Source organism: Lutjanus erythropterus, chromosome 9, assembly GCF_056507025.1.
Source record: "Lutjanus erythropterus isolate fLutEry1 chromosome 9, fLutEry1.hap2, whole genome shotgun sequence".
Taxonomy (NCBI): domain Eukaryota; kingdom Metazoa; phylum Chordata; class Actinopteri; order Lutjaniformes; family Lutjanidae; genus Lutjanus; species Lutjanus erythropterus.
Genome location: NC_139325.1, coordinates 19,961,783 through 19,978,102, shown reverse-complemented (window position 1 = coordinate 19,978,102; position 16,320 = coordinate 19,961,783). Strand labels below are relative to the sequence as shown.

At 36.9% G+C, this 16,320-nt stretch overlaps 2 protein-coding genes across 3 annotated transcripts; one reads left to right on the top strand and one right to left on the bottom strand.

The window, feature by feature from the left end:
• Positions 1–325: 325 nt before the first annotated feature.
• LOC146321324 (myeloid cell surface antigen CD33-like) lies at positions 326–4,944 on the bottom strand. 2 transcript variants are annotated; one of them, XM_084726429.1, is made up of 8 exons: positions 4,872–4,944; positions 3,635–4,030; positions 3,237–3,536; positions 2,729–2,828; positions 2,260–2,295; positions 2,100–2,132; positions 1,731–1,745; positions 326–446 (listed from the first exon to the last, which is right to left on the bottom strand). In XM_084726429.1, exons 1-7 carry the CDS (start codon positions 4,915–4,917, stop codon positions 1,733–1,735), a joined length of 924 nt encoding a protein of 307 aa, XP_084582555.1. In that variant the 5' UTR covers positions 4,918–4,944; the 3' UTR covers positions 326–446; positions 1,731–1,732. The 2 variants fall into 2 exon arrangements, with proteins under 2 accessions (XP_084582555.1, XP_084582556.1); XM_084726430.1 differs by lacking the exons at positions 326–446; positions 1,731–1,745 and having other exon boundaries at positions 2,096–2,132.
• Positions 4,945–9,462: 4,518 nt separating this feature from the next.
• Positions 9,463–15,141, top strand: LOC146321323 (myeloid cell surface antigen CD33). Its single transcript, XM_084726446.1, has 13 exons — positions 9,463–9,538; positions 11,965–12,035; positions 12,164–12,559; positions 12,652–12,951; positions 13,031–13,130; positions 13,267–13,302; positions 13,908–13,940; positions 14,051–14,092; positions 14,265–14,291; positions 14,473–14,508; positions 14,590–14,661; positions 14,785–14,812; positions 14,909–15,141. Exons 2-13 carry the CDS (start codon positions 11,990–11,992, stop codon positions 14,966–14,968), a joined length of 1,176 nt encoding a protein of 391 aa, XP_084582572.1. The 5' UTR covers positions 9,463–9,538; positions 11,965–11,989; the 3' UTR covers positions 14,969–15,141.
• The last annotated feature ends 1,179 nt before the right edge of the window (positions 15,142–16,320 follow it).

The following is a 16,320-nucleotide window of genomic DNA, read 5'->3' as shown; positions in this document are numbered from 1 at the left end:
CATACAAGACAGCAGACCATGTCATAATTATCAGCTGAGAAAACAAACAGTGAATTCATTTTTCCTCTAAGATGAATTTAACATGTAAAAGGTTTATTTTCTCCTCATGACCTAAACAAACCAAAGCGAACACAAAAGACTGATAACTGAAAACTTCTACATTGCCATTAAAATAAGATTACAGCACACAATATCATTTTTTTTAAGAGAACAAGGCTGCTACAAGAGCCAAGCTACATTAAAAGTATTTCATATGTGTTCTATGTTTATGTTGCTATTAAGGTAACAGCATTTCTGTGAAGCTCAAATGTGGAAAAACATGAAAGCAAGCTTGTCAAACTAATAAATTCAACCCCTAGCAAATGATTTGCCTCTTGACAATTTAAGTAAAAAAAAGAAAAGAAAAATGCATTTTTTATGCCTTTGGCTTATTTTGGTCTCATTATCTGAAAAAGAAAGAAAATACACATTGTGATTTAATTGTATGTTTGCATCTCTGCAGCTGAAGCTTTTAGACCAAGACGGTTAAGCATTAAGCCATTAAAGACAATCTTTTTTTTTTTTCAGGACTAAATGAAGAATGACACACAATTTACACGTGGCATTAAGATGTAACCTACATCTGCATATCTTTTTCTGGATGAGATTTAAAAAAAAAAAAAAAGAAGAAGAAGAAGGTGAATGAACACAGGACTTACTGCAAACACAGTGCAATACAGTCTGATCGGTGTGACCACATTCTTAAAGGGATAGTTCACTCAAAATTGAAAATTCAGTCATTACCTACTACTCACCCTCATGAAAACTGAAGGTTGGGTTTAGTATTCTAGTTCACAAACAATGTAAGCGAACAGTGACTAGTTTTCAAATGAAAAAAAAAACAACCAAAAAAACACACACACAGAAAATACTGCTCATCTGGTATAATTCAAGTCTCCTACAGCTCCAACATGCAGTTCACTTACATGTACACAAGCACACAGTTCAGACGACGTGCTTGCACATGTGAACGTGACTCCAAGCTAAGGATCTACACAGAAGATTTAACCTAAAAACATGGTGTAAATGACGACTTTCAAGTCAGTTTAGCATGGTGGGGGTTTAGGAGGCCTGGATTACGGCATAAGAGCTATATGAAGGCATTTTATTTATTTATTTATTTATTTATTTATTTATTTATTTTTACAGTTTTTTTTTTATGTTTGAAAACTGGTCACCATTCACTTATTTGATTCCACAATGCTGTTTTTTTTCCATGAGACTCCAGTGCTGTTTTGTGGACTAAACCTGACCTTCAATCATCATGATTGAGAAAAAAAAAAAAAAAAAAAATCCCAAACGAACATGTTATTCCACTACTTTCAGCTACGTAAGTAAACCAGGTGAAAAACTACAGACATGTCCTCCCTCTGCAACAAAAGATATATAGCCCATACGGTAGCATTGTTAACTTTGTTTGGCACTGTTTGTTGAGAAGATGTTTGAGATTTGATCACAAAGTGGGCAGACTAGAAAAACACGATACTTAGTAACACCAGGTGTAAATGCAAAGGTCTGTCATCAGATGTTATCCAGTTAAAATATATCCAGACATCACGTTTGAATTGGGTGCAAAACAAGCTGAGTTATTTTTGACGTAACTGTCAGAGAAAACAAGGTGCCAACCCAAGTTTTAAAAAAAAAGCAAGCAAGAAAAAACTGTTAGTCAACTTCTTTTTTTCACTTCTCACCTTCAGGTTCTGCTTCTGCTTCTGAGAAGGTCATAGAAAAAGGAGAACAGAAAATAAGATATCATTTTATATATAAATATAAACACAGATCTGATCAAAAACAGTGAGAAAAATAACGGTGTGACTTCTGCTGAGATATGTGAGATGACTGTGAAGCCACCGATACACTGGTATATGACAGTTTACAGTTTAGACCTGTCACTAAATTATCTGTAAACATAAAAACTATTTTGTCTTTAATCATATTAATTAAGATGTTTATTACTGTATGAAAATGTAATCTTTGACAACTTGCACACCCTTTACATTTTTGAGCCAATTTGTAATATCTCATGCTCCCCATCTCCAGAAAATCACTAGTTTTCTCACCTGCGAGACAGTCTGGAGAGTCGGTTGAACAAACTGAATGTGACAAATGAATAAACAATTAAATACATACATAAACCACATTCTAAGACTGAACCAATTGAAAATTCATAGCAGTGTAGCACTATAAAGCAAATCTAATCAAAAATATTTTTCTACTCACCTGCCCTCCTGACTTTGGAGCTCTGTGATGCGTTTTCTTAAACAGACAGAAAATAAAAAGTCTGTTTACTGAGGTGCACACAACAAACTCTAAAATAAGACAGGATGAGAGGAAATGCATTTCTCTTTGTTAAAGCTACTACAAGGAGTTTCAGTGTAATACTGCTACCTTTTATATGACCAACAAAAGCATTTAAGACCATAAGCAAGAACATAGGCTTTTTCTGAATCGTTATTCTTTATGTCTGCCAAATCCAATGGAGCAAGTGTGTAAACATGTTTACAAGGAGATTTTTCTTTAGATAATTTTATCTTTCACACTAGACTTATTTTGTGGTTATAGCAGAGGAACTACAAACAATTTTGTCCACAAGGATCTTCAAAATCAGCACAATATTAATTACCTTGCAGTAGCTTTAATGTTATTAACTGATATCCTTTCCTCTGTAATATGTCTGTAAAGAACTCACTTGTATTTTTTCACCATGAAAATGCAGAAAACTGCAAAGATCAAAGCAGTGCCAAGGCCCACCGCTGCAGGAATGATGATGTGGTTGTAGTTTTCTGTACCTGCAAACAGACACAAAGACACACATGAGAACCATTTTTTAAAAAATATTGTAGCAGTAAATAAACATCAAAACACAAGTTTTTCTGGCTTGTAAAGAAAAGTTAGTTCATATGTATAAAGCTACAAAATCATATACATAAATACATAAAAACGCATGACTTCTTACAAAAATACTTAAATATGGTGTCACATCTTTTAACAACACATCCTATGTCCTTCCATGCCAGTGTTTCTATCTGATCATCCATTTTTCATATTTTGTTTAGTAGGTTTAAATGAACTTTTGTTTAAATCTACTTCATGTCTTAAATGTTTTCAGTTCTTCACTGCAGCTTTTCCATAAATTGACTCCTTTGACTAAGATGGATTTAATGTAATTTTTCATTGGTCTTCACTAATGATCTCACGTTTTACATAGAGTGGCACTTTTGTGAAGGACGTCCTCTGGCCATTAAACTCTGCAGTGCAGGTGATCTCACTGTGGTCGTCCGTCTCTTGAGGAGTGATCGTCAGGATGGACTGCACTTCCCAGTAACCAGAATGAACTTCTCTGTGGGTCACGATGACATCAGTGTCTGTGGAACTCGTACTCCATGTGAGTGTAGGTGCATGGGTAGGGCAGGTGTGCATGACTGAACAGGTGAGAGTGTGGGGATGACCTTGAATGGCTGTCTTTGGGTTTGGCACTGTAGGTTTTGGAGTATCAGCTATAAATGAAAAAAGAAAGAGGTTAAGTGAGGGGCAAATCATTGTTAAATGGAAAATTGGTATAGATTTATGACATTTTGGAAAGTTGGTAACATACGGAGCATTTTAAACTCAACACAATCCTCAACAAAGGAGAACTTGTCCTTGGTGGTTGTATCCTTCTCGTTTTCTGCCAGTTCAACCCGGAAACAATAAGGGCCGTTGTCATGATCTTTAATGTCAGTGATTTCCAAGGTGCAGTTTCCAAGACCCAGATGTCCCAACAACCGAGTGCGACCCCTAAAGCTTTCTAAGACCTGTGTGTTGTCCTCATAATAAATGCGTTCATTTCTCTCATTTATACGATGCCAGATCGCTCTGAGCTTGGAGGTGGGCACATTTCCTTTAGGATGGGTGAATGTACAGGGCACCACAACACAGGATTTGACCAGGGCATCAAGGCTTCTTACAACTTTGGCTTTCCATTCTTCAGTAGACACAGGGCTGCTAACAGCTGAAAGAGAATTATGGAAGTGATAAAGAAAGAAATTATTTCTAGGAGGTCTCCTTGATTGTTTTCTTTCATTAATTAGGGTGTATGTAAGAACGAGACTGGAAACAAATACATTATCTAGACATCCTTTTTGACTTCTGTTCAGTTCAAACAGTGCAAAGACAAGATATTTAATGTTCAAACTCATAAACCTACTTTTTTTTGTAAAAACAAAAAAAATAAAAAATACACTCGTTCTCAATTTGATGCATACAACACATTTCAAAAAAAGTTGGAACAGGGGCGACTTAAGACTGGCAAACTTATGAAATGCTTACAAAACACCTGTTTGGAACATTCAACAGGTTACAGGTTACAATGTTATTTTCAGAGATGTCCCTGCTTATTTCAGCAAGACAATGCGAGGACACATTCTGCACGTAGTACAACAGTGTGACTTCACAGTGGAAGAGTGTATGTATTAGACTGGCCTTCCTGCAGTATAATCTTGTCTCCCATTCAAAATGTGTAGTGCATTATGAAGTGCAAAATATGACAGACCCCAGACTGTTGAGCACCTGAAGTTGAATGTCAAGCAATAGTCAATTAGTGTCCTCAGTTCCCAAAAGCTTACTGAGTTGTTAAAAGTAAAGGTGATGTATCACAGTGGTGAAAATGACCCCATCTCAACTTGGAATGTGCTGAAGGCATCAATACAAAACAAGTGTATATTTATTAAAAAAGACAACAGAGTTAATCAGTTTGAACATTAGATATCTTGTCTTGGATTTGCATTCTGTTTTTATTTAGATTTTACATAGTTATACTGTACTATTGTAGGTTTTATTTAAGTTGTTGTTACCTGCCAAGAGCAGACAGAGTATCATCATCTTTCTCTCTTTGTCCATACTTCTCAGAGGATTTCTTACTGTAAAACAATGTGGGATGTTTAAAGTATATGAAACAAAATTAAAAATCAAATCATAAGCAAAAACAGCTTGAAAAGCACTGATCTTCACACCACCCATGGTGTAAAACCAATGTCACCATGCAAATAGTGACACTGTTAATCTGAAACATCATTTAACATATAAGCCATATATATAAAAATTCCACCTTAAGTAAACAGTTAGTTAGTTAGTTAGTTAGTTATTTTTATATATTATATATTATGTGAATTTCTTGCACTGTCTTTTTTCCTTTTCTGTTTATTCAATGACTGGAAGTAAGGCAAAGTAAAGTAAATGTAAATAAGCTGACAAAAAATTAGGGTACAGCATACAACAGAGAAAAATATATACCCTGAGGCAGAGCCTTTATCAGACCAAAGTATCAAGACTAGCCAATAAGCAATAGCCTCCATCAGAAACTCGCAAACTAAAATATTCAAAATTAACCAGTAAACATATTGGATATTCTATTGTATTTACTGTATATTTTATACTGTATACTTTACATTTATTATTAGATTTAATATTAATATATGAATCATACCTGAATCTTGTGCTGATCAGAGCTGCTTGTGTCTGCTATCCTGGAGGTAACCATAGGGGCAACAGAGGGCTGCTCACATTTGTTTTGTTTGTGTGTGTGTGCGTGGGTGTGCTGGCTGAGACCTCTCCCTTGGTAGGGTGATTGTTTTCTTTTTCACTTCCCAAAAAGGTTAAGTGTGAATTTACAAAAACAGATTTTTGTTTGTTTGTTTCTTGACAAAAGTCTGTGAGTCAAATATAGACCTATTGTTTTGGTTCTATTCCAGCACACTTGATATAAAATGAACCATCTAGTGAGTTTAATTTCTCACTTCATATTTTAATGACTATTCTTTATGGGGGCTGCCAGAGAGGGAGGAAAGCAAAAAAAGAACGAAAGAAAAAATCTAATTTTACTGTTGTGAATTATTATAAACTCTAATTTATAATACATCATTAGTTTGTACTCTTGTTATTATTATTGCATTAATAAAAATAAAGGAATAAGTTTATGTTGTCAAGCAAATACTATTTGTGGGCCATGGGATGGAAAAGTTTGTCACCCCGACCCAAGAACTTTATTTTGAAAGTGTAACTGGATGTTGCATATTTATTATTAGTAACTTGATTGTGGAATGAAAACAATGGTGGATAATAAATACATGTTAGAGTTGTACTGAATGTCATGAAAAATGGAAAATTCATGTCCATATACACAGATCTAAGGCCAGCCAGTGTCCTCACCTCAGTTAAATGTTAAGATGTGCTTAGCTGGCCTTATGAAAGTAATGGTGCAGCAGAAATAGCATATTTCTCTGCTTTAAATTGTGCAACTAAATAACAGGCCATGTGAAAATGGGACAAAGGTTGGAGACAGTTTCAAACTGGACTAGTCATGTCCTCTCCTGTATTTGTAACATATTAAAACCATTTACCAGATTGGGAAAGTAAGTATATATCCCTTGCAATAATTTTCAGCAAAAAATTTAAAAACAACCTACCAATTGTCTGTCAGTGTCCCACCCTCCTAACCCAATGTGACTAATAGGATTGTCTTGTTTCTTGCTAACATGTGACAGATGTTAAGAAGCAGCAGTGCTCTGTCAACTAAAAGTGCACAAAGACTAAGTGGGGAAGACACCATCCTTATACTAGTAGTTTATGTGTTTCAACATTTGAGTTTGTTCTTTTAGTAAGGATGCAGTATTCCTGCTTTTGTCTGCATTTGGGTCCTATCCATGTGGCCTATATTCAGTTTTGTTTAAGTTTCAAGAAGACACAACGTACAGAAGGTAATGCAAATTATTTTTTTACACTGTATTTTATGATTTGCCACAGTGTAGTTGCTACATCAACTCAAATGCATGACACAGAGGTGAAGTGAAGTTAATACGAAGATTGTTTGCTGTGTTTGAAACCATTACATACTGCCTACTACATACTGAGTCAGTCTGTCCTGCTAACGCCCCACTGAATGAAGAATTAAGGATCCTGCAGACTGTTCACACTGACACGTACTCAAGCAATAGATCTTCTCTGCATCACATGACTGATCTTTTAAGATCAAATACTGGGCAATATTAGCAGCTACAGTTAATATACTTTACTGAAAAGTGGAAGAGGAGGATGAAGTAATATACACTAAAAATGGATTTCCATCAGCTTTAAAGCGACAGTTCACCCCAAAATCAAAAATACTATTTTCCCTCTGGCCTTTCGTGCTGTTTGTACACCTGTGTGAGTTGAAGATATTTTGAGATATCAGACATAGAAATGTCTGCCTTTTCTCCATTATAATGGAGAGAATTGAAAACTATAATTGAAAACTTCATACCAGTGTTTTTTCTAGGAATCATGAGTCAAGATATTTTACAGCCGTCTTTGTGAGCAGTTTCATGTAGGAACTAGAGATTAGCCATTTTTCTCATTTTCTATAGAAAGAAATTCGTTCCCATACAAATTAGTTCCCCCTTGAAACTGCTCACAACAGGATCTGTGGATTATTTTGAGTATTCTGACCCATTCGTATAAACTCCAAGGTGTTGTGAAAGCAGTCAAATACCTTGAGCCCTTGGCATTGAAGCCTTAGCCTTGGTGGTAGGCTTTGCCCTGGTCTAAGATGGAAAACCAGCTGTAGCCTCCAAGTGAGTCGATCAAGTCCTGTATAATGGGAGGGGATGTCTGTCAGGCACTGTCTTTTTGTTGAGCAGTCAACAGTCGATACAATAGGTGTGGTATATGGGGACTGAGACTTCACAGTCCATCCTTTTACTAGCAACTGGATGTATTCTTTTACTTCCTGGTACAGTGGCTTTGGAATGAAAGTAGAAGCCTTCTGGACAGGGATGTCATCTTTGAGTCTGATTGACATCTGGAGAGAGGGGATGCACCCAATGTCACTGCTGTCATGGGCGAATGCCGCCGATTCCTCATAAAGCATTTCCTCAACTAGCTGTTGTTGTTCTGGGTTAAGGTGACAAAGGTCAACAGGTGGCCGCCAAAGCTCAGGTTGGGGGGGGTTACAGGAATGGTGACGTTGCTGACTTCCGCCCTGACAGTTGGAGCTTGTGGCATCTCACGCTGTTATGTCTATGTCTCTCTCATTTCAATGACTTTGACTACGTGCTGGATGGAGCCCAACTGGGTTCTCTTTAGGAGAATTATTTCATGCTTAGTGTGGTTAGAAATGGGCACATTGACAAGTGGCCACCTGTTCTTTTTAACCTTTTTAAGAGGCCCTCCCCAATGGTCAGCTGTTCTAAGGTTGTACATCCTCTCTGCCAACTCTGATTGTGGAAATACTGTCATTTGGTGTCTTTTGGACCTGAATGAAGTTAACAATGGCTTTTGCTTGGTCTTCTTCCATGCCGAGTGCTTTTCGCAGGAGAACAGTAACCATGGCAACTGTATCATCAGATGACTGTGGCCCATTGATTATCTCACAGAGAACATTAGACCCTAATAGGGGCTGAGGGAGGGGAAGCTGGATGACCAGGAAGGGGACTTGTATTGCAAGGTCCAGATTGTCATTCCCTGGTAGGTTGACTGTCAGCTCCACCCATCCATCATATGGGATTGTGTGTCCATTTGCAGCGTACGGGTTGAGTGGGTTGCCTGTACGATTGCCGCTTGCTGGTCCATTACAGCTGCAACCATGTTTGTTAAAAAGTGGTTGCACAGTTTTGGGTGTACCTCATTAGCACCGTAACACCCAAAACGTTTTTCACATTTTCAATTCCCCATAAGTTTCCTGCCACTATTCAAACTCTGCCATTGATTTCTCACCCCTTTGACTGCCACATAATTTAGCACTCTGACACTTGCTGTGAGAGGGGCATTGGAGCATTAGTCTGAGCTGGCACCTCGTTCTGGTGTTTTTTTCCTACATATTGTGAATTGCAGTGCTGATCTGAACGCAGTATGAGAGAGACACCTGGCTTTCCTAAGGTAAACTCCCTATGGTTGTCTCAACTGGAGTACCATGCTATCAAAAAGCCCACAAAAGAGCAAGAAGTAAAGATGTCTGCAGTATCTGGCATGTCCATACGCTCTGTTCCCTTTTCTGTTTACTGCTTAAATTTAACTCAAAGTCTGCACTTCATAATCATAGTCACCGTTTCCTTATAAAGTGTCGCAGTTCTGATACTTTCTGACCGCACTGTAAAGTCACTCATACTCTATTATGCAGGTGAATGCTCATCATAGTTATCTAATTTAAGTTTTGTGTTTATAACTTTTTATAGCTTTTTACTTTATTTTTTGAAATCTTCATTTCATAGTATCACACAACAGGAATTAATCTTCCGTGGAAATATGGAGATCTGTAATTCTCATTTCACAGAATTACTTTAGACCACTCCCTGCTTTCTACACCATCAACTCAACCGCTGCCTCTGCTACATCTGTTTTCATCTCACCCACACACATTACACTTTTTCTCTAACAGTGCCTGCAGTTCTTTTTTTGCTGCCTGTGGAGTTCATATCTTTATCTCCACCACGAGTCATTCTTCAGGAGGTGTTGTTAACAGAAACAGACAGCTCTGATCAGCCATCAGGTAAGACTGGTTTACTATATTTTCTTTTAATATTTAATTTAGGAAGTTTACAGTAAATACAGTGAGTGTTACTTTGCTAAATAGACATGAGAGGGAATAGAAAAGAGAACACAGGTAATTCATATGAGAAAGGAATTGACTTACTTTTGGTGAGACAGTTTAAATTATGCTTAATATATTGTGTGTTGTTTCAGATGTGTTTATCCTGTATGTGTACATTAACAATGTCAGCATTTGTTGTATAAATAAACTTATCTTGCATGTGTAGATTAGTGTTGTTTGAAGAAGTTCCACTTCATTTGCATGAACAACGGTTATAGCTGGGCACGGGACTCTGTACTTTAAAGGGTATCGACTGAATTAGGTCGATACCACAGAGTACCGATCAAATTAAATCAATAGGTGCTAAATTTCAGTACCTGAGAGTCCATCTGGATGAGAGAGTAACTTAGAGTATAGAGAGAAAACATGTATAAATAATAGAGGGTCGACAATGGCTAGCCAAAAGTGGTCACAAGTGTGTTTCAAAACTTGATGCAGACAACACTCACACGAGTCTTTGTGATGTGAAATGCAAAACTGGCCAGGGCTACACTGTGAAACAACGGTGTTCACACATGCTCTGGTGACAGAATGACAGGTCGGATGTTTAGGGGGGAAGAGGAAGAAAGGGAGGGACTTTTTCTTGTGTGGTGTGTAAATTCGTCTAAATTAGGGGGTTTCAACCTTTTGGACAGTTCACCCCAAAATAAAAAACAAAACAAAACCAAAAATACATATTTTCCCCCTGGCCTGCAGTGCCATTTATCCATCTAGCTTGTTATGGTGCAAGTTGCAAAGTTTTGGAGATATTGGCCGTAGAGATTAGGGATGTCCCGATACAACTTTTTCACTTCCAATACGATACCGATATTGTAGGCTTGAGTATTGGCCGATATGATTCGTGCTGATATCGTATCGGATATCAGCACGAATCATACATACTTTTATTACTTATTTTGTAGTGTGGAATGTTAGAAAAGGCTTGATCGAGTGATGTTACTCAAACAGAGAAAAATAGTCAGCAGCCAGAGTCACCTATGGATAGAAATGCTGGAGCGGAAAATGGACTGCTTATCGAAGCGCTTATATCGGAGATTTTAAATGCAGTCCAATAAAATCCGATACTCGTTTTTTAGCTGATATTGGACCGATATCCGATATCAATATCAGATCGGGACACCCCTAGTAGAGATATCTGCTTTCTCATAAATATTAATATAGCTAAATGGTACTCGGCTTGTGGTGCTCAAAGTACAAAAAATTCCATTTGAAAAAATCAAAACTAGTGTCTCTTTCTAAAAAAAAAAAGCCTGGTAGATTGTAAAGTAGTCCCTGTAGATTCTACTGCAGAAAAAAGTAGCACCTCCACAAAGCTGCTCACAACATGGTCTATAGATCATCTTGAGTAACTGGTTATGATTTTGGGAAAAAACAGGCTTTGAATTTTTCAGATGTATTATTTTTGTCACCTCAAGCACCTCAAATCATGGGCCATGTGGTCTAATTATACTGGAGAGAAGACAGACATCTCTACAGCTGAAATACCTAAAAATCTGCAACCACTCATTCCTCCTCTGATTGTTAAAAGATTTCTGAGGGCAACCTTCCCAAATAAATGAGAAGAAACATAACATGGCACCTAAACTGCACAGTGACAAGATTTCATCACATTCATCACACCATGCTTTTGGCTCAGCCACTCTGCCTGCCAATATGAATCCAAATTTAATATATTGAGAGTCACATTTCCTCCCTACATGCTTTGGAGCATTTACTGACGCAGGGTCATCACTTTCACAAAACAGTTCATTTTGTGTTACCAATGCTAGCTAACAGTTGCAAAACACATTTGCCTCTATCCAATGATTCAGTTCAATTAAATTTTATTTGTGCCATATCATAACAAAGTTATCTCAGGACACTAAGGGCAGAACAGGTCTAGACAGTACTCTATAAACCCAGTACTTCCCACTAAGAGCAAACACTGAAGCTACTGTGGTGAGGAGAAACCTTTCTTTAACAGGCAGAAACCTCAAGCACAACCAGGTTCTTTATGCGTTGTGATTGGCATGGTGGTATTTCAACCTAAGTGGTCATCACTTATGCATTTTAATTTGATGTTTATTATTTATGCTAATTGTTGAGCACATTTAGATATAGAGATGACTAGCTTTGCAAACTACCCCCTACACCTACCCCCACAAAAAAAGAAGTGAGAAATGAGAAGTAGAAGAACGCTTCTTACTTATTTTACAACTGAATTTATACTTTTGTTACATAGAGAAGAAAGTACCAGAAAAATTACCTTGGGTACTGATACCCAACTGCTTGCAATTTCATTTTTTCCATTTCATTTAGTTTCTTTTCATTCAAACATCCCACAGAATATTACCAAAACAACCTCAGAGAATGGACAAAGAGAGCAAGATGATGATATTCTGTCTGCTCCTGGCAGGTAACACAATAAATCACCTTTTTGTTTCTAGTATCATTCCTACGTACTCCTCTTAAACAAAAATAAGCAATAAAGGAGACCTCCTAGAAATAATTTCTTTCTTTGTCACTTCCATAATTCTCTTTCAGCTGTTAGCAGCCCCGTGTCTACTGAAGAATGGAAAGCCAAAGTTGTAAAAAACCTTGATGCCCTGGTCAAATCCTGTGTTGTGGTGCCCTGTACATTCACCCATCCTAAAGGAAATGTGCCCACCTCCAAGCTCAGAGCGATCTGGCATCGTTTAAATGACAGAAATGAACGCATTTATTATGAGGACAACACACAGGTCATGGAAAACTTTAGGGGTCGCACTCGGTTGTTGGGACATCTGGGTCTTGGAAACTGCACCTTGGAAATCACTGACATTAAAGATCATGACAACGGCCCTTATTGTTTCCGGGTTGAACTGGCAGAAAACGAGAAGGATACAACCACCAAGGACAAGTTCTCCTTTGTTGAGGATTGTGTTGAGTTTAAAATGCTCCGTATGTTACCAACTTTCCAAAATGTCATAAATCTATACCAATCTATACAATGATTTGCCCCTCACTTAACCTCTTTCTTTTTTCATTTATAGCTGATGCTCCAAAACCTATAATGCCAAACCCAAAGACAGCCATTCAAGGTCATCCCCACACTCTCACCTGTTCAGTCATGCACACCTGCCCTACCCATGCACCTACACTCACATGGAGTAGGAGTTCCAAAGACACTGATGCCACCGTGACCCACAGAGAAGTTTTTCCTGGTTACTGGGAAATGCAGTCCATCCTGACGATCATTCCTCAAGTGACGGACGACCACAGTGAGATCACCTGCACTGCAGAGTTTAATGGCCAGAGGACGTCCGCTACAACACTGAAACTCTATGTAAAACGTGAGATCTTTTTTATGCTGGATATATTTGTGCGGCATAAAGGAAGAATGGCTGTTGTAAACATTCTGTCTGTTTGCAGGTACAGAAAACTATAACCACATAATCATTCCAGCAGTAGTGGGAATTGGTACTGCAGTGATCTTTGGAGTCCTCTGCATCTTCATGGTAAAAAAATACAAGTAAGTAATGTGATACACTGACATAACCGATAGATAGAGCTCATCACATAACTAATAAAGACTTTGAACTTTTGAATACATTTATATACTACTATGTGCTCCTCGCTAAAATGAAATTGTTTTCTGTGTGCTCAAGGAGACGGATTGCAGAGCTCCAAAGTCAGGATGGCAGGTAAAAATGTTGTAAAGGAAATTGTAAATTGTTGTAAATATCTCAAAATCACAAATTAATTATCTCATTGTCTCTACTTTGTTACAGACAATGAGATGAGATGTTGTTTTCTCATGATAACTGATTGTTTTATTTTGTTATCTCAAGAAAACAAGAGGGTGTTTTCTCTCTTTTTTTCTACAGATCACAAAAGCCATGCCAGCATGCATAGATGGCATTTTGACACCTGTAGCAACTGATTTAAGCTGAAAATGTCAGATCAAGGAGTACCCATCACTGATCAACACATCAGACTGAACTCCATGAAAGTCCCAATCTGTTTTTCTGATAGAGAAAAAAAATCAGCTCAGTCTGCATCTGGCCTGGCTATAACCTCAAAGGCGAGTTTGGGTGGCACTTTAGAGGTGTTATCTCTTGAGACAGCAAGATAAATTAACCCATTATCACAAGGAAACAAGCTTTGTTATATTGAAATACCAATATTTGCTAAATTACAGCACTGAAAAAATATTTGCATGCACATCTGTTCTCTTCTTGTGTGAGTGCTACACTGATGTCACATTCTTTATTTTCTCTATCATAATGGAATATTCTGTTATATTTAGCATGTGGAACCGGATTTCCAGGTTGTCTCGCAGGTGAGAAAAAACTCTGTGACTCTTTTTCATTTTTGATGGCTGGCAAGAATACTGTTATCTTAGTAGTTTTCCATTGTTCTGTTGTATCATTTAAACTATGAAATTTTCAGGATTCATTCTGATGGCCCAGGACCATCTCGTTCTGATCAAAGGCAAGAGGCATTTTAATGTCTTTTAAATCTCTAAATGTTACATGTAATTTTAGTGACTATTTCTATGTCTGTGCAGAAGTAGAGATTTTTTGTTGGTTGTGTCAAGGGCTTAGTTTTTATTTATATTCTAGCCAACATTTGCATAGTTTCTGTTCTTCTTTTTATTTTGCAGAAGGTCTATTTGGAGCAGATTTTCTAGGTAGGATGTGAAAAACATTGACACCAGCGTCTTCTGAGAAGTTTGACTCTTTTTTTTAAAAAAAAAAAAAAATCATTCGGTTGTTTCTGCAGTACAAGCATGCTGGTTTTGACAGTTAAATCAAACTTTAAATCTCTGTCTTACATTATCTACTTTTTGTTTGTTTTTTTTTAAACAACAGAAGACCTAAAGGGGACATGGTGGATTTGAGTCATATGTAAGTGTGTTAAATGTATGAAAGTTAAGTGGCAAATTGTTGTTTTCTTAACTGTGTAGTGACATAAATTTTAATCCACAGGCCCAATAATGTGAATCCATACTCCTGTGCCGACCAGAAAATCTCGAAACCTCGTTTCCCATCCCCCAAAAGGTACTTGGCTTACTCCTCTTGAACCTCGCCAGTCAACAGATATAATAATACAGTACGGAAATATCTCATGTTGTTCTCTGTCTCTGTCCTCTTGTTCATGCTGTTGTTGTTAATGGACCTCAGTCAGCCAAAGTCCTGCAATTACAAAGAGGTATTATTTTCGCCAATCATTTGCTCACAATAATTATATACAGTTCACTGGTACAATCTATATCTATGACAATAATGGGCTGTGAATCTCTCACAGGACCTTGACGATGGTGACGATTATGTTAACACTGCGGACCTTGTCTATGGAAACATCTGAAAAGTGGCCTTCCAAAGAGAGTTGGTGATTGAAGCATCTGATGATTGCAGTTACGCATGACAACTGTCTCCTATCATGCAAAATATATATTGTCATGTGTTGTTCATTGTCATGTTGATGATTTGATCATATTATTTAAGGAAAGAACAAAGCATTTTCAATATGATTTTGATATTCATAAAATGTATTTTTGAAGTCTACCATTATGATGACCTATGCATAGCAATACGTATGAAGCTTTTTTAAACCATTGTATTTGTATGTTTGCTCATCTCATTGTTAGGAGGTCAGTTTTTAATTTTGTGTGTGCAAACAATATTTTCGGAAACCATATTACCCTTTATATTTAACCTATTTTGAAAGTGTCTAACATGGAAACCTGGTTTCAAACACTTCTGAACGTGGAAGACAGCTTATTTGATTAAGTGCTTTAAATCAGCTCATCTTTCTGTTAAAGGTAAATTTAAAATATTGTGTGTGCAGACCATATTTGAAAAAAAAAAAAATTGAAATCAAACCATGTTAGCCTATATTATGTATCTTTATCTGAGCGTGTCTAGCATTGAAACTTGGTTTCAAACACTTTGGGAAGTGAAAGACAGCTTAAACAATAAAGATCTTTAAATCAGCTCATTTGTATTTTGAAGTGAATTTTAAATTTTGTGTGAAGAACTTGGTTTTAAACATTTCTGGAAATGAAAGAAAGCCTACTTTATCAAAGTGCTTTAAGCATGATGCTGCCATTGTTGGGATAGAAATAACCAGAATCCTATAATTGGACTGAATTAGATAGATTGAATAAGTTCATACCAAAGGCAATACATTAAGAAAAGATTCAATAAAATAGTTTGACAGTTTTGGGGAATAATTATTATATTTGCTGTAAGTAGATGAGAAGACACCTTATCTTATCTTTTCTTATCTTATCTTGGCTTAACCCTCATGATGTCCTCCCGACAGAATAACATTCATTGTCCTCTGGGGTCCATTTGGACCCCAACTGTTTTGACTTTTAAAAAGCACAAAACATAACATTGTCACACAAATTTGTGTTTCATCTTTTTATTCAACTTCAGACCAACCTATTAATACAAATTTTACACTTTTTTTTTGTAATTCATACCTTATTTATATGAAATAATAGCTATTGTTTGATTTTCACAAAACTGAAATTCTGAATAATTTCAAATATAGTAAAAAACAAAGGCAAATAAATTGATGGATTATCAGACCCTGGTATAAGTCAAACTTCCATCAGGATTTTGGCATGACAATTTGCCCCTTTGCACCCCTTTTGCTGTGGGGTATTTTTGGACCCCAGAGGTCAACGAACGTTACTAAATATAAAAAAA

Coding starts and splice junctions, on each gene's coding strand:
- LOC146321323 (XM_084726446.1), top strand. CDS start 11,990: ATGGACAAAGAGAGCAAGATGATGATATTCTGTCTGCTCCTGGCAG. Junction 12,560..12,651: donor TGTTGAGTTTAAAATGCTCC/GTATGTTACCAA, acceptor TTTCATTTATAG/CTGATGCTCCAAAACCTATA. Junction 14,662..14,784: donor CGTTTCCCATCCCCCAAAAG/GTACTTGGCTTA, acceptor AATGGACCTCAG/TCAGCCAAAGTCCTGCAATT.
- LOC146321324 (XM_084726429.1), bottom strand. CDS start 4,917: ATGGACAAAGAGAGAAAGATGATGATACTCTGTCTGCTCTTGGCAG. Junction 4,031..4,871: donor ACTCTGTCTGCTCTTGGCAG/GTAACAACAACT, acceptor ATTCTCTTTCAG/CTGTTAGCAGCCCTGTGTCT. Junction 2,133..2,259: donor CTCCAAAGTCAGGAGGGCAG/GTGAGTAGAAAA, acceptor TGTCACATTCAG/TTTGTTCAACCGACTCTCCA.